Source organism: Taeniopygia guttata, chromosome 13 (genome assembly GCF_048771995.1).
Source record: "Taeniopygia guttata chromosome 13, bTaeGut7.mat, whole genome shotgun sequence".
NCBI lineage: Eukaryota > Metazoa > Chordata > Aves > Passeriformes > Estrildidae > Taeniopygia > Taeniopygia guttata.
The window spans coordinates 3,271,116-3,296,415 of NC_133038.1; the positions used below are offsets into that span (position 1 = coordinate 3,271,116).

The following is a 25,300-nucleotide window of genomic DNA, read 5'->3' on the forward strand; positions in this document are numbered from 1 at the left end:
TCCCGCCTCGCCCGCCTCTCCCCGCGTGGCCCCGCCCACCCCGGCAGGGCAGCCAACAGCGAGCGCAGACTCCCCTGAGTGACAGGCGGCGCCGCCCAACCAGGACGCGGCTTGTTGCGGTGTGGCGCAGGCTCCGGCGGTATAAAGGCGGCCACGCGTCGCGGGCGCGGGCCCGAGTACGTGTCTGAGGGGGAGGCGGCGGTGGCGGTGCGGCCGGTGCGGAGCAGCCGCGGGGAGCGGGATCGGCTCCAGCACTAGTGCCGGGGCGGTTTTAATTCGACTTCGGTCAGCCCGGGTTTTATCGGGAGCGGATTTTAAAAGTGAGTACGAGCGGGATGGCGGCGGGAAGGGGGAGGGGTGTGAGCGGACCGGATCAGACCGGCCCGGCCGGGGAGGAGCCGCCGCGCTGACCCGCGCTCGTCTCTCGCAGGCGCCTCTCGTCCCTCTGCCTCTGCGGACGGGGCACCATGTCGGAAGCGGAGCAGCAGCTGGCGGCCGGCGCCACCCAGAACGGGCACGAAGCGGCCGAGAGCGCTGGGGAGCAGCAGGCCGAGAGCGGCGGGGCCGCTGCGGCGGCGGGAGCGGCAGGAGCAGCGGGAGCGGCGGCGGCGGCGGGAGCCGGCCCAGCGGCGGGAACAGCGGGCACGGCCGCCAGCCAGAATGGGGCCGAGGGCGACCAGATCAACGCCAGCAAGAACGAGGAGGACGCGGGGTAAGCGCGGGCGCCATGTGCGCAGCGCCGGGCCCGGCGCGGCCCTGCGGCGGCGGCAGCGCCCCCGGCCCCGCTCGGGCCGGCGGGGAGGGCGGCGGGAGCGGCCCCGCCGAGCCGGGGCCCTGCAGCACCAGCGCTTCCTTTGTTCTGGCGCTGCCTTTTGTTGGCGCCATGTGGCGGCTGGGGGAGGGGCGCCGAGCGGGGCTGTTGCCGTCTCACGCTGTAAAATGGAAGGGGATTTACCTCTCCCGCGTTTTCTTCATCCTTTCCCTCTTCAGCGAAAGGGGCGGATGGAAGGAGTTGCTTTCTGTTGGGGGAGGGGGGGGCTGGCTGAAACTTTGTGAGGATCGCATGGCCCATCGCCGCTGGCGTCGATGTAAATGTGAATGTTTTGTGTGAAGCACATAAAAAATAATCCTGGCCTTGGAAGGCAGTGGGGGTAACCTAAGTGTTTTTTAAGGGAAGTAAAGAGAAAATTAGCACGATTGAGATAATGCGCGGTGTGTTTAAATCGGTAAGAGCTATTTTGGTGTGCTACTTTGCAGCATTGTCAGAAAATGCCTTAAGTCTTGCAAGGGATTTCTGGCGCGTTCGGTGTAGTTTCGCTGTGCTTTGGTAGTGGAATCCTTGTGTATACAAGAGGAATTTCTTTCCTATCATAGTTGGTCTGTTCATAAACACACGAAATTGGCACGAAGATTACGTGGCTATTTCTCAAGCAGGTCTTTGTTATTAGGCTACCCCATGTATTTAATTGGAACTCCCTTTGTTACCGCTGAGCTCTGAACCAGAGGGTCAAATCCCTTAGGTTAAACAGCGAGCTGAAGCCAGTGTAATAGATTCTTGACTATAAAGGAACGAGTAACACTTGCACAAGCTTCCCACGAGCTGGAGCCGGATGTACTCTTTGCAGACACTAGAAGGCTTGTGAACCAGGCCTTTTAGCTCTGTACGAATTTTTCTTTACTGTTTTCTAGTATTTTATGCTGAAAAAAGATTTGATAGTATTTTCCTTTCATGAACAGGAGGTGACAAGCTTCAAACCCAAAACGGTATGAAATAAAACTTCTTAGAAAAGCACTTATTCAGAGGGATTGACGTAGTGTGAAGAATATAGTGCTGTCCAGGGCACTGATTTTACAGTGTTTTATTAGGAGCTAAAATAAGCTTCAATTTAGCTGCACAAATACACTCAAGAGGGAAGAATGACTGCATGTTAAGGGTGCAGTTGTCCCGTTTATGTGGCCTCTGAAGGAAAAGCCAAATACCGGGATTTTTGTCTTAGTTTCACAGGTTCAAAAGTTTTAAATATTGTGTTATTTAAATTAGGTATCAGTTTTTCCAGTTAAAAAACAGAGCACTGCAAGTTGTGAAGTGTGTTGTGGTTCGAGGTGAGTTTGGCATGTGGCAATGCCATAAAGCGGCCAAAGCTGCCTCCAGACAAATTCCTGTCATCTCCCCAGTCTCTTGATCGATCTCTTAAGTGTGGTCAGCGATGACAGGGTGTGCTGTGGAAAGCCTGTCAGGCTAGAGCAGCCACAGTCAGCTGCTGGGATGGGACGGAATCCCCCAAGCCCCTTTCTTTGACCTATTATTGAAAAGCTGAATAAATTTGGATCCTCCAAGGCTCTGCTGTAATGGCTGCAGGAAGCACCCCCGCTGTATTTGGACCCGGTGCTTCCTGCTGCACTCATCAAGAGTGCACAGCGTGGTCTGCTGAAAAAACTTAACTTCAGCTGATAAAAGGGTATGTTTTCACCCAGTTCAGGAGAAAAGGCAAAACCCACATAACGTTCCCCCCCCCACCCCCCCCAATTGCCTCTTGTACATAAACAGATGCCGATTATTGCAAAGTTACACATAAACACCAAAAGCCAATTTTATTTAAGCATAGTTTAATTTCTGAAGTGCTGGTACCTTCTAGTGCCAATCTAGGTAGCCTCCAAACGAGTAATAACAACTAAAACTGCTTCAGTCTATAGTTAGATAAAAAGGCTCGAATGCTTTTAAAAGCTTAGTTTGTTACCTTGGAAACTATGAAAATAGAAAATGCAGCCATGTTAATAATGTTTTCGTTTGAAGTGAAGCATTTGAAAAATGCCTTATTTATTGCCTGCTATCACTGTTTTGTTTGTTAGCTTCACTTCTGTACTGTGCCTTGAATTTAGTTCTTTGAGCTAGATATCCTCCTTCAGAGGGTATCTGGTATGGGAAAGTGGGCAGGGAAGAACTGTATCCACCTACTTGGAATTAAAAGACTGAGGATGGAGAGACTCCTGTAGTACTGATGAAGACAGAGCGAGACTCAGTAACTAAGCAGGAAGAAGTGCACAACATAGTAGCTAGGACAGGTCCAAAGTCCCATCTGTTGTCGTATGTGTTATTGGAGGTCACAGATACCTGGACTAAAATTTTACATCTGTTTAACCTAAACCTAAGAGAGCTCAAATATTTTGCCTTTTGATACCTTATTCTTTGCTGAATGCTTTCAGAGCAGTAGGAATGATTCTAAGTTCTTTGCAAAAACTGAGTTGGCAGTACTTGATAATCAATACTGCTTTCTTGCAAATGATAGAATACTTCTGTTTAAAACATAAGTTACTGGCAAGGAATATTTCAGGCTAATCTTAGCATTTTTATATCACTTAAACAATGGCAGGGTGCATTGTGGCCTTCCCTCAAAGAGAGGTGGGAGAAGCCCACCCTTGTGCACTCCTGTAATATCAGCAGCTTTTGCTAAGATGCAGGTGTTGTACTTGGAACAGCCAGTCCTGTTCTGACAATGCTGCTGAGGTGTGTACCACTGAGCATCTTACTGCATGTGCTTTCCTCTAGTGCTTCCTGAATCTGAATAGCTCTTATCTCCTTGAAATTTCAGGAAGATGTTTGTTGGTGGCCTCAGTTGGGATACAAGCAAAAAAGACTTGAAAGATTACTTCACCAAATTTGGTGAGGTAACCGACTGTACAATAAAGATGGACCCTAACACAGGAAGATCCAGAGGCTTTGGATTTATTCTCTTCAAAGAACCTGGGAGTGTTGAAAAGGTGAATTTAAGCTAAATATTTTAGATCTTTAACTTCTATGGGAAACTTTTCAGCTTGAGTTAATCATACCAAACTGTCTTTTAGGTTCTGGAACAGAAAGAACACAGACTAGATGGACGACTAATTGATCCCAAGAAAGCCATGGCAATGAAAAAGGATCCAGTGAAGAAAATATTTGTTGGTGGGCTAAACCCAGAAGCTACAGAAGAGAAAATCAGGGAATACTTTGGAGAGTTTGGAGAGGTGTGTAATGGCATCTTAGTCTCTAGTTGCTGTTTAGTTTATTAATACTTTGCAAGTTTCAAAGTAAGTTAACTTCAGATGTATCAAGCCTTCTGTAACATCCAGGAGTTTCCCAACTTGAGAGCAGAGGTGGCACTTACTGCACCTGGTGCTTCCATTGCTAGTTAGAGACCCTTGTCTTAAACTCAAAGCATTTCAGCTGATGTTAAAACCAGTTTGAAGAGTTGTAAGATGGAAATCTCTGATCCAAAAGCCACTGTTAATATGGAAAGGCTTGCAACTTTGCTCTTACATAAAATGCATAAGGGGAAAATTTACAGTTCTGCTGTCCCACTTTCTGTGCATTTAACTTCATCTAAAACATGAATCTGAAAATAGTGTTTTGCATCTTCAGATTGAAGCAATTGAACTGCCAATGGATCCAAAGACCAACAAAAGGAGGGGGTTTGTTTTCATCACTTTCAAGGAAGAGGATCCAGTGAAGAAAGTTTTGGAGAAGAAATTCCATAACGTCAGTGGAAGCAAGGTAGAAACTCTGACTTGTAACTCTTGTTCCAAGGATAATACCTCTACATCTATAACCTGAAAAGGCTTTTGTAGACCTCTTGTGTCAAAGTACCAAATTTACAATAAGGACAGCTTAAAGTTTACCACAGCGGTGTTTTGCCCTAAGTTCTGTCACAGGGGCTACCAAAGCTCTTTGACAATACTGTGGCTTTCATTGCTCTATTTTAGGGCCTTTTGTATATGGAGTATCTAATTGCATTCATGAAATATATGTAGAGAAATTGGCTTATGTGTCAGTGTAGCAGTGTAAGCCATTCCAACAGGTAAATGCCTATTTTCAGCACTTGCATAAATGAAAGCTTTGCAGATGTTTAACTTTCCAAGCATCTGGCTGAAACTGGCTCTGTCTGCTGGGGGGAAGCTTCTGCTTTCTTCTTTTTGGAGCTCCTTTCTGCAGAGCCCCCTTGCTCCCCAAACCTTGTAATGTTAACCCACTACAAGGATTCAGGGAGTGAATGTACACTTATGGAAGCTTGTGCTTGGTCAGCTGGTTATGGGAGCTACTGTAAGGGTGGTGTGAGGTGCTCTGACCAGCTGACTGCTCATCTGAGGGAATAGCTAATGCAGAGAGGCTCATGCATCAACATATGTAGACTGGAGGCAAATGATGTGTACTGACTTGAGGTGTCCCTGTACCCTTGCTCTGAGGCCAGTGCTGACCACAAAATTTCAGAGCCCTATTACACTGGGTCGTACTGTCTGACGCTGACTTGGATTGCATTTGGTTTAAAACTGGTCTTGACACAATCCAGAACAAATTTTGGCAAACCTAATGCAGTGGGAAAGTCAGTGGTTAGCAGTGAAGTTTATTTTCAGGAGAGATGAATGCCTAAATGCCAAGAGAGCTGAGAAGCTTTTGTATCATTATCTTGTTTTTGTGTTATAGCCATAGATAATAAAAAGCAGATTACCTTAAAGGTCCCGTGGTAAAGAACTTCAAGCCAGGCTTGCTCAGATGCTGTTGTTTGTGCAGCACAGTAGTTTTAATCTTGGACTGCACAGATCCAGGAACCTGGCGAATGGCTGACAGCTTGAACTGCAGCCTGGGAATCTGTCTTGGAAATGTCAGTTCTGGTTGGTTTTACCTGTTAGTATTTGATAAATGGTGATCTCAGGTGTTGGTAGGGGTATGGTACAGTCCATCCACATACACAGTGTGTGGGTGTACAGTGGCTGCCAGGAAAACTAGTTCTGGTGCATTTTTCAGAATCCTGTTCATTCAGTGTGGCTCAGGTGAAGCAGTCTGATAGCAGCAGCCTTGTCCTGGAGGTTGTGCCAGGTGAGAGGGCAGCTTTGTGGCTCCTCAGCACCTCCTCCATGGACTAGGCAGGATGAAATGCCCTGAAAGCAGTGGCCTCTTGGAAAGGCTGACAGTGACTTAGCTTCACCCAGGTGGCACAATAAATCAGGTGTCCCTGGATATGCATTAGTGCTGCTCACCTGACCAGGAGCACAGCACGTACACCTCCTTTGCCTCCAGAGGAATCTCTGGCTTCTCCAGGTGCTCAGGTTGGGGCAGTGCTGCTCTGAGACACTTTACATACTCTTCCTTGTTTTTTATTTGCAGTGCGAGATTAAGGTAGCACAGCCAAAAGAAGTGTACCAGCAGCAACAGTTCAGTAGTGGTGGAGGAAGAGGTAGCTATGGAGGAAGAGGCAGAGGTGGAAGAGGCGGCGGTAAGTACCACACACACTACTTTAGTATGGACACATTCTAAATAAGTTGTGTGTACTAAAATGGGATTTTGTGGATGGTTTTCCCTTCTATAGCTCAAAGTCAAAATTGGAATCAAGGTTATGGCAATTACTGGAACCAGGGTTATGGGAATCAAGGATACGGCTATCAGCAAGGTTATGGTGGCTATGGAGGCTATGATTATTCAGGATATGGGTATTATGGATATGGACCAGGCTATGATTACAGTAAGTAAAGAGAACTGTATTGGGTATAAGCAAGCATAACTAATTAGCAGTTTAATGCATTTGTTCTCTTGTTCATAGGTCAAGGCAGTGCAAATTATGGGAAGACACCAAGACGTGGTGGTCATCAGAATAACTACAAGCCATATTGATCAAACTTATTCAGGTATGCAGTGGCATGGTCTCTTTTGGAAAATGACTGCATAGGTTTTGTATACAATGCTGTAGATGGATACTTCAGTTCTGTACCAAATTTAACTTTACAATAAATTTCTATGGCCTGTTAAATGTGCATCTTACTTGGAAGAGCTCCCTGGAAATGTTTTACATGTTTAATACTTACCAATAACTAGTTGTCTAGACAGTGTGGTGTGTCATTTTCAGCATTGCTGAAGATATTAATTAATGATTTTATTAATAGGTTAAACTGAAACTGATTTTGAGGGTCTGCTTAAAGCTGCAGCTCTGCATCTAGGGACTGCCTCTTGGAGTTAACTATGGACTCTGCATTACTCCAGTTGTACAGAATGAGATGCATCTTAGGGAACCAGTGTCACTTTCCACCTTTTTATTTTGTATTGTTTTTGTGTCATACATTTCCTGTAATGGAAGTGTTAATTTTACTGTACTTTTTGGTACCTTTTTGGAATCTAATGTATTGTAAGGTATTTTACATGTGTTCTGATTCACCATGACATGGATATTGAAGCTATCCTAGCTTTTGAAATAAAAAAGGCGTAATCTAGTGTCTTGTGCCATTCTTCAGCTCATGTGTTAGTAAAACACCAGTATCCTGTTCCCAGAACTTAGTTCATGGCAGTACCTTGATAGGTTAAGAGTTGTGCTTAAATGTTTTTAATCTTAAAACTAGAAGGCTGTGTTGGTAGTTGTGCTCACTTGCAGTTAAGTGGCAGCTAAAACCTGCTGTCATTTCTGCCTGGAGGTTGTGGAGGACAGCTCAGGTGAGAAGCCCCAGCTGTGGTGGGGCTGTGCTGGTGATGTGGTGGCTCTGCTCTAGGCAAGCACAGAGGCTCAGAGTAACTGTAGTGGTGTCTGCTTTGGGCTTTGCTAGGAGGAGCCGGAGCTGTAGGGTTCAGGTAGGGCTTGGGAGTCTGGACAGCATTGCAGCAGAGAGCCAAGAGGTGTGCAAGAAGCTGGCTGCACTTCCTCCATACTTCACTGTCTTGAGTCTGAGACTTGTCTGCAAGTTGTTAATAGGCTGCATATACCTGCCTTGAAAGGCAGGTTGGACAGACATTAAATTATCAATGCAAAGTCTGAATTTTTGCAGCCTTTTTGTACAACAGAAAAGGCTAAAAGAACTTCCACTGCAGTTGTGGATGGAAAAAACCATCTCTTTCTCTAGAGATGAGTGACCAGCTAGACACACTCTCCTTTTTTGACTTTACTGCTATTTTAAGGCAATAACTGTCATGTGATTTGCCTGTCTTCTTGCAGAATATAAGTAGCAAGCTCTGCTGCACAATCTTTGTTGCAGTGATCAATTCAATATTAATCTCCTTTTAAAGCTAAAATCTGGCAATATTTTTTCTTACAACAAATTCTCTTTGAACAAGGAACACCTGGAAGTGGAACCAAACCAAGTAACTAAGACAAGAAACAAACACATGTTACTAGTGACCTTTCCAGTTTTTTTAACAAGGGATGCAGCTATTTCTGCATGGACCATAATCTGCTGCTCCCTGCTGGTTGTCCTTGAAAAGAAAAACTTGCTTGTAAGTTTAGAAGTCTGTAAGACACTTCTGGTGTTAGGTGGAAGTATTTTTTAAAAAATTAGATTTTAAATCTTACAGCTGACAACTTTACAGCTGGACCATGTAACCTCCAGCCCAACTTACTTGCAAATAAAAACCAGCAGATCACAGAAACAAATGAGTACAGTATTTAGAAGTATTACTGTCTCAAGTTTTAAATACTTTACTACATACTGCAAATATTTTTTTTTTCTGTGAAATAAGGGGTAGCAGAATACTTTTCTAGCAAGCACTTGGCCCTCCAGTGGGAAAATTGTATGGTACCAGGACCACTGTGCTGCAGTCCTTCTGGCTAGTAGAGTCCTAGCAAGAGTTTGTCAGCTGGTGTTATTGTGGTGGTTTTTGTAAGTAGGTGCTCAGGTAATGCTTCCTTAACACAGGTGATGTGGCCTTAGGCTGAAACTGAGGATACTGGTACTTAAATGCAGAGCTGGCTTTTCCCTTTCTTCTTTGCATGAAAAGTTTGTGATACAAAGAACTGCCTGGTGAAAGTAAAGGCTTGTACACAAGGTTGTTGCTTATGGCTGTAAACTACTCTTAATTAACTAATCCTACTTGGATATTTCTCCAGGAACAGACTGTGTTTTTAAGAAGTGGTTTGGGAGCCATGGCCCTCAGCTGTCTGTCCCTCGTGTGTTTGATGTTAGGAATTTGGAACTGAAGTTTTTGACTTAACCTGCTGGCTTGAGAGTGTTTGTTGAATATAGTGCTGCTTAGGGACCTTGTTGTGACACTGGCTGCTGAAACTCTTCAGAGTCCTGGGAAGGACTGTGTGTACTGGCACCTGGAATGGTGTTTGCATAGGTAGCTGAAGACTTGAAAATATCAGAACATCCATTGGCTCATCCTAATTTGAAGAAGTCATAACCTGAAAGTGCATAAATTTAGAAAATGTGTTTTGTAGTGGCCATTAGAAAAATCCTCCTTTATAAACAGTTTTAGATATGCAGTTTTAAATAAAAGCCAATTCCACACTGCCAGAGTTGAGACAAGCTCTTGTAAAATTTATTTCTCCTAGAGCTTTTACTAAAAACAAGATAAATGAAAACAGAAAAATCAAAGGTGACTTATCTGGTCTAAGACATGCTAGGATGAAGATTAAATGTGCATTATTATAGTAGAATAATGTTTCTTAGTAGTAGATCTTGAACATTGTTTGAAACCTATGGAAAGAAAATAATGTTATGTTTTTTTTGTAAAAGTATCATTAAAAGAAATTACTTCATTGCCTCATTTTCGCTTACATTATATGTAAGTGTCTTACTAGTACTGTACTTAGTAAGAGGCTTTTTGCATCTTTGGTTTCCTGTAGAAAATAAAGGCATTTTTCTTGCTTAGTTTAGATCACAGATAAGTACATTAAGTCATTAGGCCTCTAATTTGCACTGGCACTGTTAAGTAATCTTTCTGTTCCTAAGAATAAGTAGTATAAACAGCTGTATGTCTTTTCATTAACTTGCTAAATAAAATATTAACACATTTTTCTTGTGCCTTGCTATACTAATATACACTGAACTAAAAACATATTTCTCCTTAGCTCAGGGCCATAGCACTGTGAATGTCACGGTGGTTGAGGCCACTACTGATGACACTGCTCACAATGACCACGTTAGGTGCATTCCTGCCCAGCTCTCCAGAGTTCATCTAAACATCTGGTTGTCTCTTAGAGTAGTTTGAAGAAGTACTAAGTGTACCAAAGGATGTTACCAAGGTGGTAACTGTAAGTGTACACTGTGCTCATGAGTGTGCAGCAAACTGAGTTGCAGCTAGATGTTCTCTTGGCAACCTACTGAGGGACCTCAACAGATGAAGAGATAACAAGACTATGAAGACTTAACAGGACCAATCTTACTCTGATATCCACAAACTTTGTGTCTAGGGATAAATGGATCCTGAAGCATGAGATGCCAGCTGTGAACCCTGAAATGACACTTAAGGGGAGATCTGCTGAGAAGTGGTTATGCAGCTGGACCAGCTTCTGGCTGGAGCCTGAAGGCACTGAGCAGCAAGCAGAAAAGCTCTGTTTGTGTGGATGTGCAGTCATTTGCATGCTGTAGAGACAGTCATGTCTGGGACATGCTGGCCCTTGCTCACAACAAGTGGTGCACACAGTGTTGCTGGGAGTGTCAGACTGATGGAAGGCAGTTGTGAATGCTGGATGTACACGAGTGTGGTCCATGCTTGGAGATCCCCAGAAATTCCTGCAACCTTTGAGTAAAAGCATCTCTGAGGAAGCTTTATTCTGACAGTGCCTGTGAAATTATGTTTAGGAACCTTGGCTTCTAAATAAATAGTTCTGAGTGACTATAGGTAAATACCTGCTCAGGTTGAACAAACTGGTGTTTTCTGTTGGTTCAGACTTTCTTTTTCCATATCTGGAGAGAGAATAATCAACAACTTAGAAAAGTCATGACTTAGTATAAAACATGTCACAAACTTTCTTAATGCTAAGTCTGTAGAAGTTGTATAAAAGCTAATTGGCAAAAGTACATAGATTATGGCTTTCAGGAGCATGTGGACCTCTTTTACAAGTTGTGCTTATTCAGATAAGCTAAACGCTCAAACCTCAGCCAGAGAAAAGCTGTTTTAAAAGACATGTGCATCTGCAGAGGAAGTAGTTTTGTTGGAGAACTTAAACACAGAATAACTGAGAAGGGAAGGCTATATGCTCAGCATTTACCATCTTGTCTCCCTTTTAACATTATGTGAAAATCAGGCTCAGCAGCTCAGCATTGTCTTTAAGAAAGTCAGAAACCACCCACTATTTTTGAGGGTTTTGATCATTTTTTTACCTGTTAGTATTTTGTCAATTGTCTCCACAACAAATTTTGCATCCTCCATATTAAAACACATTGGGGGCTTGAATTTCAGCACATTTCTTCCTGGCCCATCTGTACTCAGTAGAATATATTCTTCCTTAAGTCTGGAAAAAGCAAAACCATTTACATCTGCATGTAGCCCAGAAAAACTTCCAACACCAACCAGGCTGTCACACAGTGCCTTCCTACACTGACTGATGTCAGTTGTATTTTAGCAGCTCCTGAGTGTGAGGGGTAGTCTGTGTGCTTGCCCCCCATATTAAGGAATAATTGTACCTTGTTATTAAATCCTCAGCTTCTGCTGTGGCTGGAGTCCTTTCTTCTTTGTCCTTGATTAAGTCCACTCCAATGAATAAGCCACACCCTCTGTAATAGAAATAAAACCAAGTCAGTCTGTCAGAGTCAGTGTAAGAGGAAGGAACTATGAGTGAACTAAAAAAAAACAAGATTTTTTTAAGACTAGAGCAGTACTGCATGAGAATTACCTGATGTTTGGCTACTGCTAGAAGAAGGTTTTGCTGTCCTGAAGAAATGTAGTAATACAGATTTTTGTCTGCTCACACTGGCATAGCAGAACAGGATGTTAAGCATGTTTTCTGTCTAGCTCATCACTTCTGTACCATATGCACTTGAACTTTGAGTTCAAACAGGAAAGTGAACTCTTTTAGCAGCTAATAAATTGATAAAACAGTACTGGCCCAGAGTGGCAAAGTATGTGAGACTTCTGATAAGCTCAAGTTTGTTTTACTTAATTATACAGGTGGCTCTTTATTTTTGCTGAAAATATAAAATTTAATTAATTTCTCAAAACAACGTCTGTTGGATTGAGTTGTTGGACTGACTGAACCAAAGAGAAAGCAGCTAAACGTGTAAATAAGGCACTGATACCTGACATCACCGATGATGGGATGCTTGATTTGCTGCTCCTTGAGTGTCTTCATCAAGAAGTTGCCTACCTCTGTGGCATGAGCCTGAAGGTGTTCCTTTTCAATTACATCTAGCACAGCTAATCCAATGGCACATGAAACAGGGTTCCCACCAAACTGAGCCCAGGAAAGGAACAGAGAGCCATGGAAAGGGAAGAAAGATGAAATCATGTCACTGAAAGTGTAGCCTCAGTGATACAAGGAGCATATTCTTACTTTTATCAGATGGAGCCAAAAACATAGAATCATAGAGTAGAAACATAGAAATAGTACAGCAACACAATTCTTCTTTAGTTACTGTGCGGAAAATACTAATAAAAACACAGCACGAGTATGTAATTTTAATCCTTAGACTCCTTTACAGAAGTGGGCAACTGTTTACTTACTGTATTAAAATACTCTACTCCTGTGGCCGCAAATGCTTCTGCAATTTCTTTTGTTGTCGCTACACAAGCAAGCGGGTGCCCATTTCCTATTGGTTTCCCCATAGTGACAATATCAGGTATAAAATCTTCTCCCTGAAGCTGGAATGCCCAAAAGTGCTTGCCAACCCTGCCAAAGCCAACTTGAATTTCATCAGCAATAAATACACCTCCTGCCTTGTGCACATGCCTGTAACATAACAGATTTGGTTGTCTCTTAAAAGGAAAGAGAACATAGCATTTACTGTTTAGGAACATGCAGAAAGTGTTACTTTGCAAACTTTGGGGAGACAAATGTATACAAGCCTATACTGTATACTGTGTTTATAAGCAGATCTTTGCCATATACGAAGTTCACATTCTAACATGAAGGCGTGGGTAATTTCCTACCTATCAAACTCTATGCTACAGCAGGCAGAGAATTGCCTATTTACCAAATATGTTAAGTTTAAAAAGATAATTAATGACCACTTACTCTGCAACCTTCTGAAAATATCCTGCTGGGGGAATGATTTGACCACCAACGCTTGGTAGAGATTCAACAAAAAATGCAGCAATCTGAAACACAGCATATAAAAGTTGTAGAGCCAGTTTTTTGTCCTTAGAGTGTTTTTGGTTATTAATGTCATCTTTTCTTTTTCACAAGTTCATACCACTTAGGTTAGTAACTTTGAATTGCACTTACAGTCAGGCACATTCATTTCAAAGATGAGACAAAAAGTTAAGGAAATGATGTTTTACCTTTCTGCCTCTCTTGTGTGCATGCTCAATAATATTTTTTACTTCATCAGCATAGGCTGTTACTGAATCTTCATGGTCTTCTCTGTAAAGTCCTCTGTATGTGTCTGGAACAGGAGCCTATGCAAAAGAACAGTATCCTAGATTCAATATATCATAAAAACAACTTCACTCAATTGACAAGTAATTGGTAGGTATAGGCTGAAGTACATACCACGTGGACCCATTCCTTTTGTCCTTCTAGATTTCTGAATTTATATGGGCTTATGTCAATCAAAGATGTCAGATGTCCATGGTAAGCACTTCAAAAACAATTGGCAGAACTAAACAGTAATTTTCTCAGTATCAAGAGTATTAGCATTCCAAATAGTAAAAAATAGCCAGCTGCTATCACCTGGTAGGAAATTCAGTAACTTAAGCTGAAACAGTTCTGCAATTTCTTTTCTATCAATAAGCTTATCTCTACTTGGATTTTTTTTTAAATACAAAGGATGCAGAGGGACAGGACTTAGCACTGGTTTGCCTGTACCAGTGACTGGAATTACAGCAGGGAACACCTGAGCAGTATCACAAGATTGCAGAACCATGGGAAGGGTGGGAAGGGCCTCTTTCTGCATATCCTCCAACAATGGAGTTTCCAGTGACTGTAGGCATCCTGTTCTAATATTTGACTCCCTTCATGGCAAAAGACTTTTTTTTTTTTCCTATGTCTCATCAAAATTCCTCAGGTTTGAACTTTTATCTGAGGTATTTTTTCCTGTCACCACACATCTTCACACCTGGCTCCCATCTTTCTTGCTCCTTCCCATGAGACAGTTGTAGTTGCAGTGAGATCTATCTGGCTGTCTCTTGCAGCTGAACAAACCCAGCGTCTCTCACTGCTGTGGCTCCTTTCCCATCGTGGCAGGCCACTGCTGGCCTCCTTCCAGTGTGTCAACAGCTGTCAACTACTGGAGAGCCCAACCAGAGCTCTCAGGGCTGGGCTGGCAAATACTGAATAAAGGGACGAAATACTTCCCTCAGCTTCCTGGTTACAGTCGTTCTACTACTGGAGGATTTCAGAAATGCTCTGACCATGGGCAAAAACTGAGCCTTGTACCCCCAAATTGCCAATGTACTCACTGGTCTAAAACGATAACATCCTCATGTTTTGTGTACTGCCGTGCCAATCTCAGGGCAAGGTCATTGGCTTCAGACCTACAATGGAAAAATTCAGTAATTGTTTCATTGTGGATGTCCTGAGTTTTGAAATGTAAACTCCTTTGCGCTGCTCTTTATGTCTGCGGAGAACAGACAGAATTTGTCCATGTTATGCACAAATTCCTTAGTAATCAGCACTCACTAGGTACGACAGTTCACCAGAACAGAATCCATCTTAAAAAGCCAGAGTACAGGAACTACTTCAGAAACAATCTGGCTTTTTTTTTCTTTCATATGAAGTTTGCTTAAGAATATGTCCCCCCCCCAACAGAAGCAATGCATTGCTAAATTTAATTTTAAGAATAACTGTCAAATCAGAAGGCAAATCAGACAAGAAACTAATATTTTATTTACAGTATTTACATTACTGTTTTGTGGTCCAAGTTCTTACAAATAGAATAAAACCCTTCTTAACTAAAGCACGAGTTTAGTTCTCAGGTAGAGGGCGTGCAGAACCAAACCCATTGTCCTGGTTTTTGTCAGTATCTAGTCATCCACACTAAACTGAAACTGGTTGTTGATAAGAAAGTGTGTACTTGTCTGTATATACCTAGTAAAGCCTCAGCATCAATTCTAATGCACCCAACTTACCCAGAATTCAAGAAATAGAAGATGCATAATTTTTCAGGTAGTGTTTTTGAAAGTCTTTGTGCATAATCAACCAAGTTGTCATTAAGGTAACGAGAATTAGTATTTAACAATTGATTCTGTTCATGGGCTGCCTTTACTATATCAGGGTGACAGTGTCCAACTGCAAGAGAATGTGGAGAGTGGTTTGAGAGTTCATATTATCCATGGTGTTCATTCATATGCCAGCTTAACACATTTCTCTAATATTATAGAGATATTATCAGTAGGGTCTTAATAATGGTACATCTTGTAAAAACATTTTTGTGCTCCTCAGAAAGTTTGAAGTTGCCTCCTACTGTATTCAAGGTTTGTAGTTTGTACTGGAAATTGATATGCTAAAACAAATAGTGTCTGATTTGATGCTTGGATTTAGGCATTTACACAGAGTTGGGGAAGGTGCAGGTAAGCTTTACTATCATAGAATTACTAGCCCTGGTAGGGGTTAGATTAGAGTTTTCAAATCCTGTAAGAAAGCAGCAGTCAGTTATACACAAGGCAGCACACTGAGCAGTGGTTCTGTGACTGTACATTCAACAGTAATTTTTACAAAAACAACAAAATATCACTTGTTCGTTTTACAGTGAAGTGCTTTACTTGAGTTTCCATGGGAAAAAATCTGTATGTTTCAGACGCATTTCTAGGAAGACAGGACAGGAAGCAAGTCTGGAAAGCACATTCACACACCCAAATTCAAAAATACTGTAATTCCCCAAACTACACACTCAAGAAAGTTTCCTTCCACTTTTCCAATTAAACATCCCCTCCCCCAGCACAGTGCAACCATAGTAAAAGTACTGATTGTTCTTTGTTCAGCTTAAAAAAACAAAGTATCAAATAACATCCAATACCACGACTTCAGCTTACCGTGAGCAACATTGTTTATGCAGTCAAGGTACTGTCTCCCATCCTCATCATACATGTACTGGCCTTTTGCCTTCACAATCTTCACTGGATCGTTAGGAAAAAACAGCTTGCAAGAAGAGCTATGACAGGCATCAGAATGCAAAATAAATCTTAGTTTAGTTTATCCTGTTGGTAAAAGGTGTTTCTCCTGTTTGCTCACAGAGTCATCCTGCTTTTGGCCCCTAAAAGGCCTTGTACTCAAATTTTCTTAGATTAACAGGAAAAAAAAACACACTCCAAACCTGAAAATCCTACTCTAGAGTCTAGCCACAGCAGACCTGCCTCTATAGTTTCATCCTGTCTTAACTGCAATTCCTTACTGTCTGTGCTGTCTGCCCTTTTTGTTCTTCTGTGTCTCTTACCTTGTGCTGTGCTCTTTTTATTATTCTTACTATGTTCTTGCTATTCCTGCCAACATCCTGATTTTCCTGATAGTTTACTGCAGGTGACTGTTAAAGCTTCACTAACCATAGCTGGAACACTGAGTTATTTTATAAGGCTTGGTTTACTTAATTGTGTTTACTTATTTGTTTTGTTTCACTTTTTAAACGAATTGCCAAACAAGTAAAATGGAAACACTTCTGCCTAAGTAGGAGTTGCAGAGATTTGAGACTGAAGGGCAATATCAAACTTCCATCAGTCATTTAGTAAAAGATGGCTTATAGAGAAATAATTTGACAATAAATACAAAACTATTGTCAAATGGATAACAAAGGACAATGGTGAAGTAAGAAAGTGCTTCGTTATCCCTCCCCAACCGGTATCTTGATACTTTCTGTGTGAGCTGGCAAAATAGGTGGGAGTTTGCAAGCTTCTCCTAACTGTTCAAAAGATGCTAAGAAAGTGCTTGTAGAGGTGGGTCTTTGTTGCCAGTGGCAGGGCAAATAAAAAAAAAATATTTAATACCCAGTGTAGTATTTTTCAGGTGCATGTAGCTGGCATAATTTAATTTCAGTATTTACTTTCAGCCCAACTTTTGTATTTATACAAGACATAAAAGTAGCCTTCGATTTGAATATATATGATACGAAAATATGCCCACAGTTAAAAAAAAGTTGTGTTGCCATACTTGGTGATAGTCTATAGAATTAAGACTTTCTTTAGGCTGGTTGAAACATCACCGGTAATGGGAAGTTTAGAACTGAGTCTTGTCCCTCATTCTGTCAAAGAGAGCAGACGTTTGTTGTTAATTCCATCACGGTTTTGGTATAATTAGTTTCCTCAAAGATGGGCTATAATAAAGCCAGAACCTCGCCTGGCCCAGCACGGCCTCCAGCCCCAGCCGTGCCTCTGCCGGGCTCGCAGAAAACGCTTTCTAAGCAGTTTGGACTCTAAACAGGCGCACTCGGTATCATACGGGTTTTACGGTGCAGTTTCGTAATCCCCTCGTTAAGAAAGGCTAATTCCTGTTAATTACAGCAGCGCTCCGGGCCGTGCGGGCGCGGCTCCGGCGCTGCCGCCGCTCCAGCCCGGGCGCGATGGCGCTGCGGCCGGGCGGGGCCCGCGCCTCGGCCCCGCTCCGGGCCCCGCTCCGGGCCCCGCTCCGGGCCCGTCCGGCCCGGCCCGGCCCCGTTCCCGCAGCACTCACCCGAGGAGCTGCCGCCGCAGGGCCAGCGTCTGCTGCCGGCAGCGCGGCTGGGCCGCCCGCATGGCCGCCCGGGCCGGCGGCGGAGCGAGGAACGGGAGGAGGGAGGGAGGGAAGGAGCGGCCGCCTCCCGCGGGGCCGGGCTGGAGGGGCGGGCAGGGCTGGAGGGGAGGGCCGGGCAGGGCAGGGGAGAGGAGGGCAGGGGAGAGGAGGGCAGGGGAGAGGAGGGGAGGGCAGGGGAGGGCAGGGCAGGGCAGGGCAGGGCAGGGCAGGGCAGGGCAGGGGAGGGCAGGGCAGGGGAGGGGCGGCCGCAGCGCCCCGCGCAGCCCCGAGCGCGGCGCGGGTCCCGGGGCGCCGGAGCGGGGCCGCAGCTCAGCCGCGGTGCTCCGGGCGGGGCGGGCGGCGCGTCCCTCGCAGGCAGCAGTGGGGACACACGGGGACAGGCTGGGACCCTGCAGGGCTGCCGGCAGCTCACCCTCAAACCACACGCCCCAGGGGTTCACCCTGCTCGGATTCATCCGCATCCCGCATCCCGCTCACCTCGGAGGGTACCTTAGCACAGGGTGGTAGAACTGAAATAATCCTTCCACATCATTGTTAAAGCAGAAGTAAACCCAGCCTTTTACAGGTTGTACCCCTGTGTGTGGTTGGTGGCAGATAGGGTAGGCACCTGACTGACTCCTTAGAGCCAACCCTAAAGCAGGTCATAGTTAGGATTAAAAGAGGAAATGCTGTCAATCAGATTAGATGGTCTTTCTTACATTCCTGTTTGACTGGAATTACCTAAAACAAAATAGGAAAAAGAACTAGAAAGAAGGTTCTGCGATGCATTGAGTTCTGCTACTGCAGGTGTTGTAGCCCATAACCAAGTTCCTCAGCCTTTCCAACTTGATTCTAGAAAATGACAAAATTGTTCCTTCCAAATACACATTCACATTCTTTTGGTTTAAACTAACAAACATCTTTTAAAAACTCTAGAAAAACAGAACAGATAATTTAAAAACTACAGTTGGCAGATTTTGCTCACTAGGTATAGCCACCATTAATTATCTCTAGTTGCAATTACTTAATGGGCACAGGAGTAGTAAAAGTTTTGTGCAATATGGAGAATGCAAAACCAAATTGCTATGTACTTAAAGTTAGATTGAACTTAGTCTAACTACATGGTTTCATAAAGGTCAGGTTTTAAGTAACAAAAGACAGTGGAGACAAAGTTAATAATAGCTGTTAATCTTTATTTGAACTCTTGTCTGGTTAAGATATTTACTAGCTATTTATAATAACAACCTGAACATTTACAATTTGGAAAGTTTACTCTTGGTTACAAATGCAGAGTTCATTATACATATTCACACAATTGTAAAAGTAATCTGTACAGAGAGACCATTTCTAAAATCTAGTCTTTGCTTTTATTAAAAAAAGCACAAGAAAAATGTTTTTTTAGGTCTCAAGGTAATGTCCATTACACCTTTAAACTAGAAATATATGATGTAGTACTAATTAATACCATTTTAACATGTTAAAACAATGGATAAGAAATACTGTTATTAATACCTTCATTTTTAAAGTAGTTGCTCCCCAAAGAAGAGTAAATAGAATACTTTTCGTGGCACATACATGATCAAAAGTCACAAAAAGTTTGCAAATGGAGATGTTAAGTACATTTTCTGTAATTTTAGTATCTATATATTTCTTTTCAAAGGTCATATACAGAGATTTAGCCAGCTTTGTATAAAATACCATGTAAATACATTCAAAACTCATTTTTGGCAAGCTGCAAACACACAAACAGCCCTTTCTCCTCTGAACGGCCTCCCCAGAGTGATGCAACCACTCACATAAATGAGGGACACTTGCATAACATGGTAGAGGATTAAGCTCTGTTGACATAATTTCAAAACAAATATGACAGATAAGGCACATGTTGGATATATTTTTCTAAACTGTATATAGATTTGAGATACCAGCAGGTACAATTTCTCAAATGCTTGTGTACCCACTAGTTTTATATCATTTCTATGTCCAAAGTCATGTAATGCAGCAAAGCAGAGGGCTTTCAGTTTTGACTGTGGTATTTGTGCTGAACATTCTTCATATTCGGTATTTTTGATTGCTTTTAAGATAGCAGAAAAAGAAACCCAAACTGAAACTCAAAAAGCTGTTATGAAATTGTTTATAAAACTGCAGTCTATGAAACAAACCAGCAAACACAACAGACTCCAGCTCTCATTTGCACTGATGGCAGCTTAGGACCTTTCCTGCTATATTTACAAATTCAGTGGATATCATGGGTGCTTTTGCTTTGCAAAACCAGATTGTAATTTTTTAATGTAATGGCAGAAATACAAGTTTGATTAGCACTCACCTACACATAACAAATTCCTGTAAAATGAACTTTTAAAATACATCGTTTAACAGTATAATAAAAAGCAGCAGATGTTTTCAGTGTCATTTATAGATATTTGGGTCTCCTCCCTTTTAAGTTCCTTAATATCTAAGTTAATACCTAATTTTCTTAATAGCCAATATTCATTAATATCGTAGTTATGTAAGGAACCACACAAGTGAGCTGACACAGAAGTGAGGTGACTGTTCCATGAAACCACACTTAAGGCAACTTCTAGCATAACTTAACAAAATAGGAATTATTGTTTGTCCTAAGTCATAGGAAAACCACAAATGTTACTAATGTTACTTACTCTACTCTCTTGTCAATAATTCAACTTCTTATGCGTGGAAAACTCGTGTTTCCCAGCCTTCCTGTGGTTTCCCCCAGGCTCTCTGCAGTAGTATACAATAATATAATCTATTAAGTTCTTCCTACACTGATATCCAAGTGACAGATTCTCAGCACTTACTGTAGCTGCAGGTTACACAACAGTCACACATCTCCTGTGCTATGCCATCTAATGGGACACAAGCACATGGCAAAGTTGCAGTAGTTCACCTGGGGATATGAAAGTACTGAAAGCAATTTTTAGCTTACAAATATAAATTATCACCAGGGAAAATAAAGTTTAGGAAATTGTTTTTTTACTCACTGGTTTGCTTCAGTCTGTAATAGAGTCCCCCAAGTGGAGCTCTGGAATATTCCAAACTGAACTAATTACAGCCAGGTCCAGTGCAGTGCCAGGGACATGTTTAAAAGGCAGGTGACTCCAGTAAGTGACACTGAGACTGGACTAACTAGAGTGACCAAATATTTCTCTCTGCCCCTTCCTTTTTATTTAAAAAAAAAACCCAAAAAAAACCACTATTGCAAAGGTCAAGAAATATGCTTACATAAACTCTGTCCTGTAAGGTTGCCAGGTTCAGTGAGTGCCACAGGGATTGCCTTGGCAAGTTAGAGTGTTACAGACCTTTTTGAAATGATCCATATATGTAACTTCTCACTTGAAAATCTCTGGTTAAACCTCTGCAAGGCTGGCTGTGCTGCTCAGCATGTCAGCCTGTCCTGAACAGGTAAAAACCATGAGTTCCAAATTAAACAAAGCAATACTGAGGTTCTTTCCACCTGTGGACACTCCTTCCTCTGCTAGAGCACATTGGAACCAAACTCATAGATCTGAAGTCAGCCACATACCTGCACTATTTGTCCAGGATGAGTAGCTTGGAGACATTTAAATTTTTATATCTTAATCATTTTTACTTATTAATATTTTGCATATCTTAGAGAGAAATCCATTGCCTACAAATTAAATAATTCAGAGCTTCCATGCTTAAAATTTTAAAAACAGAAATGTGTCAGGAAACCTACTATAGGTAGATTATATGTGCGTAACACTGTAAATTATTTGGGCAACAGTGGGACTGAAAAAGGTGAAAATACAATTGTATTTCCCAAGAAAAAAATACCAGATTTGGAAAAAATCCAAAAGTTTCTATCCATGCACTCCTGGTTTTACAAGTGTCTGTTCAAACTGTAGAGTTACACAAAAGTCATGTGTGCTGTACATTAAGAGACACTGTCACAGCACAAAATTTGCATAAAATTTGCTTCTGTTTAAAAAAGAGTCTCCTCTGGAGGGCAGCATTGAACCAGCATTCACCTTTATAATGCACACATTACATTGACAGGCCAGGGAAGTCATTTACAGTATGAGAAAGCTGGAAACTTGATGGCATCTTAATAGTTTAATTAATTTTTATTACTTATTTTAATCAGTTGTGCATTACAATGTGTGAGTTCTTGCATTCTTGCCCAAGACCTGCTATATTTGGCTGAGTGTAAAACCAGAACTTTATCCAAGGTAGTGGTTACTGTACAGTCTTAAAACCACAGGTGTCATTTTCCATGGATTCCTTTGCAGCATTGCATGGGATGTCTTAAACTGCTAAAACCTCCCACATGTTTTGCTGGTTTGCTTAAGGATTTCAAATGCTAAATTTATGAGATTACAGAAGACAAAAGCTCATCTAAGTATTTCATGTTTTGGTTTCCTAAAAAGAAAACACATCAGAAAGTCTCTAACCATTAAAATAAACATTCTTATTTTTAAATACACAGGAGAAAAATCCATACAGAAATAAATTCATCACCATTATATATACAGGCAGTGTCAGAAGCAGTGCATACAGAAGAGGCAACTCCCTAGGGGAATAAAACAATGCATATGGCAATATCTTGATTATAATGTTTTTAAACTAAAATATTGATGAATTGACACTTGGGAACAGTTCCAGTTCGGGGTCAGATCAGGATTTCTCTGCCACTTGTTTTGTAATCTAAAGAAATATTCCTCAATTCACTGGCCAAGCCATGACTGAGCTGCAAAACCCTAAATTATCTCATTTGTCCCCATCAGAACAGGCCAAATTATTGTGTTCATGCTCTGGCAAGGTTCCTCTCAAGCTGCCGTCTGTGGAGTTACACACATGGGGGTTTTTGCCTTATTCCCTTCTTCCCTAAATCCATCCTCCCCAGCAGCTTTAGGGAGCAGTCCCATCCTCACAGTTGGGTGCATCATCAGCACTCCTGGAGCACTGACACAACCAGAGGCAGCAGCAGCTCCAGCCTCAGTCACTGTCAGGCACAGCAAGGCAGCCCTGCCTGCAGAGCTTTGTGGCTGCAAAACCTTTTAGGGCTCTCAAGAGAGTTCCTGTGCCCTTATCATTCAGTTTGGGAGCTTTGATTCCAAAACCCATTGGGCTACAGTGTGTTAAGAGAGAGGATGTTGGTGGTGACTGGAAGGATGGTCATTAGGTACAGTTTGAAATGGAACAAGCCTTACAGAAAACTGTGTGTCCTCTGCTCCCGGGCAGCAGCAGACGTGGTTGGCTTAACCTCATGGAAAGTGCTGTGCTTTCACAGGCACTTAAATTAGAGGCAGGAATTTTGTTTTGTCAACTAAAAAACAAGAATATATTTGTCTGAGTTTCAGGTTCCCCCAATTATCAGTAACCCAGAATGTCTATTGATGAATTTATGAAGTTACACCAAATATTTTAGTGATCAAGAAAAATCAGTGGCTCAGTCTCAGCCTGACCCACATTTTGTAACCATTAGCAGCCTCTCTGTCAGTCATCTTCATTGCTGCTGACATATAGTGGTAACATTCAGCTGCTTTTTGGAATTGCTGTAAAGCAGTCTCAGATTCTTTCAAACCAGAGGGGAAAACAAAAGAAGAGAGATCTCCTGGGGGAAAAAGCTCCCTAAAATTTGTGAAAGGCTGAGATCATGACTGAGATTTGAGCAAGACTGCCAGTACTACCTAGAAGTAAAATTTGTCTTCGTGAGCTATTCATAAAGTATTCAGAAAGACCCAGATAAACATTTTCATATGGAAGGAGAAAATAATCAACTGATCTGGCATGAATTTGCAGAGCAAAGCACATCTTTTCAACTCACTGCAGTAAGATCATGACTGCTCTGGATTTAACAACTGCTCTTCTGAATATGTTGGTGTGTAAGGCACATGGAAGTTTAAACAGATTTCCTCTTAGACTCTGTGAAATCAGTACAAAACCCAAGAGTTTCTCTAACAAAGTCTGTGGATCTGAATGATATGATTGATAATCACAGAATGGCTGAGCTTGGAACAGCCTTTAAGGTCACTGAGGTCCAGCTCTGTGCCGTGGGCAGGGAGCCAGGGACGCTGGCAGAGTCTAAAGGCCAAATGCCCCAATCCAGCTGAGGACCAGGCGGGACTCGAGGTGCCAGTGCCAGCCCTGCTGGGGATCACCCCCTGCTCTCCACAGGGCTCTGCTCCTTTGCCCAGGGGTGGTAGAGTGGATGTACCACCCCCAAGGAGTGGGGAGAGATCCAGGAGACCTACTGGTTCCTCAGATGAGTTCTCATAGCCAAAGTGGCAGCAGTGTGCAGCATGATCCAGCATTCCTGATGGGAGTGGTGGCAGCAGGGGTCCAGAGAAGCCACTGCACGTGAGCAGTGAGTCCAGTGTCCTGAACATTCCTGACTGGCTGCACGTGCATAGATGTACAAGCAGCACCAAGGGCCTTTTCCTGGGGATTTCCAAGGAGGGTCACAAAAAGGTTTGGTAGCTGAGCTGTAGCACTGGTGGGGGTGGATACAGCTGCACTCCTGTGCTAGAGTGATAATTCCAGCCTTCCTCCACTACCAACAAATGGCTTTGGGTGCTGTGGCAGCAGAGGCTCTGTGCTGGGAGGGGGATGGTGGCCTTGCACAGGGGTGAGAGGGTAAAGCACTATTCTGGTATTCTGTGTCAATGTTTTGCAGGCCTGGCAGTGGTCACAGTTGATGCCTACAAGCACTGGATATTCCACAAGTTGAAGACGGAATACTGACTTGTTTACCTGAAGATAATAGGACTTCGGGGTATTTCCTCAGAGAAAATATAAATTTTAATATAATTTCATAAGCTTTGGAGGTTAGCTTGTCTTGTAGCTTCAGTGATATCAAACTTCTTCAAGTAGGAGCTAGATAGAAAGCTGTTTAGTTTTTGCCAGCGTATGTAAAACAAGACTTTTCTATCTGCATTGTAGATTGTTTGTGGACACTTCCAGATTCTTGTGCTTTCTGCAGTCATTCTGGGGACTGAACTCTCATTGATATTGAAAGAAGTTCCATGAACACAACATGTGCAGGAATGTGAGTGTAGAAACCCACAGTGTGGTTTGGAATAGTGAACTGCTTTTAGTTTGGAGATGACTGGGGGAGATGGGAAGAGCAACTGTGCATTAAGGGAACAATTACAGATCTTCCTGGTGACATCAATGAGAGATTTGCCTTCAACCTTTCACAGAAAATTTTTTAGCTTTAATTTGGGATATTAAAGGGGTTTTTCAAAAGCACTAAAGGCCAGTGGAAGCTTGTTAGCTGCTCCTTATGCCTTTAGAAACCCCTACACCAAAAGTGATAGCCGAGAACATGAAATGGAAGTAAATAAAATGCATTTTCATTGCTGTTTTGAGTTATATAATTGTTGTTTCTTGATTTGTTAGTTGATCTGAATTTAACATGGATTTAATCTGTATGGTGACCAAGGAAATGGTGAGTAACTGGTAGAGATGCCAAGTACAGCCACAAAGCCAGTGATGTGTAGGTGCAGCCCCTGAGCAGCCAAGCAGGTAACAAATGCACTGCCTACAGCCCGAGGCTGTGTCACCTCTCCTGAGCTTGGTGGCCATTCCAGCACTGACCAGCGCAGAGCACAAGCTCACCCTCACTCCTGGGATAACCCAAGGACACCCAGAGCCTGGTCACAGATGAGAACTCACAGACACCAGGCATCACCCTACCTGTGTGGAGCACAAAGCACATTCCCACTGTTGTTCACAGTATTAGAGCAAGACCTGCAGCACTAGGTCAGCTTGGACAGGGCAGGGTGCACCTG

At 42.7% G+C, this 25,300-nt stretch overlaps 2 protein-coding genes across 11 annotated transcripts; one reads left to right on the top strand and one right to left on the bottom strand.

Annotated features, from left to right (window-relative positions):
• Positions 1–144: 144 nt before the first annotated feature.
• On the top strand, positions 145–24,886 carry HNRNPAB (heterogeneous nuclear ribonucleoprotein A/B). 10 transcript variants are annotated; one of them, XM_030284018.4, is made up of 9 exons: positions 145–320; positions 431–712; positions 3,591–3,759; positions 3,844–4,002; positions 4,397–4,528; positions 6,137–6,245; positions 6,339–6,491; positions 6,570–6,654; positions 24,184–24,886. In XM_030284018.4, exons 2-8 carry the CDS (start codon positions 468–470, stop codon positions 6,638–6,640), a joined length of 1,038 nt encoding a protein of 345 aa, XP_030139878.4. In that variant the 5' UTR covers positions 145–320; positions 431–467; the 3' UTR covers positions 6,641–6,654; positions 24,184–24,886. The 10 variants fall into 10 exon arrangements, with proteins under 10 accessions (XP_030139878.4, XP_030139881.4, XP_030139880.4 ...); XM_030284021.4 differs by lacking the exon at positions 24,184–24,886 and adding an exon at positions 10,143–12,427; XM_030284020.4 differs by lacking the exon at positions 24,184–24,886 and adding an exon at positions 8,835–9,744.
• On the bottom strand, positions 9,247–17,625 carry PHYKPL (5-phosphohydroxy-L-lysine phospho-lyase). The gene is made up of 13 exons (XM_012574863.5): positions 17,490–17,625; positions 15,863–15,981; positions 14,960–15,119; positions 14,291–14,365; positions 13,383–13,470; positions 13,172–13,288; positions 12,906–12,988; positions 12,395–12,620; positions 11,971–12,125; positions 11,359–11,448; positions 11,056–11,186; positions 10,582–10,638; positions 9,247–9,426 (listed from the first exon to the last, which is right to left on the bottom strand). Exons 1-12 carry the CDS (start codon positions 17,549–17,551, stop codon positions 10,586–10,588), a joined length of 1,359 nt encoding a protein of 452 aa, XP_012430317.4. The 5' UTR covers positions 17,552–17,625; the 3' UTR covers positions 9,247–9,426; positions 10,582–10,585.
• Positions 24,887–25,300: the final 414 nt, after the last annotated feature.

Bases quoted from the DNA above. Each gene is read 5' to 3' on its own strand.
- HNRNPAB (XM_030284018.4), top strand. From the start codon at position 468: ATGTCGGAAGCGGAGCAGCAGCTGGCGGCCGGCGCCACCCAGAACGGG. The intron at 3,760-3,843 runs GTGAATTTAAGC...ACTGTCTTTTAG, and splicing joins AACCTGGGAGTGTTGAAAAG to GTTCTGGAACAGAAAGAACA. The intron at 6,246-6,338 runs GTAAGTACCACA...TCCCTTCTATAG, and splicing joins CAGAGGTGGAAGAGGCGGCG to CTCAAAGTCAAAATTGGAAT.
- PHYKPL (XM_012574863.5), bottom strand. From the start codon at position 17,551: ATGCGGGCGGCCCAGCCGCGCTGCCGGCAGCAGACGCTGGCCCTGCGG. The intron at 12,989-13,171 runs GTAAAACATCAT...GCTGTGTTTCAG, and splicing joins CACACAAGAGAGGCAGAAAG to ATTGCTGCATTTTTTGTTGA. The intron at 12,621-12,905 runs GTAAGTGGTCAT...GTTATGTTACAG, and splicing joins TATTTTCAGAAGGTTGCAGA to GCATGTGCACAAGGCAGGAG.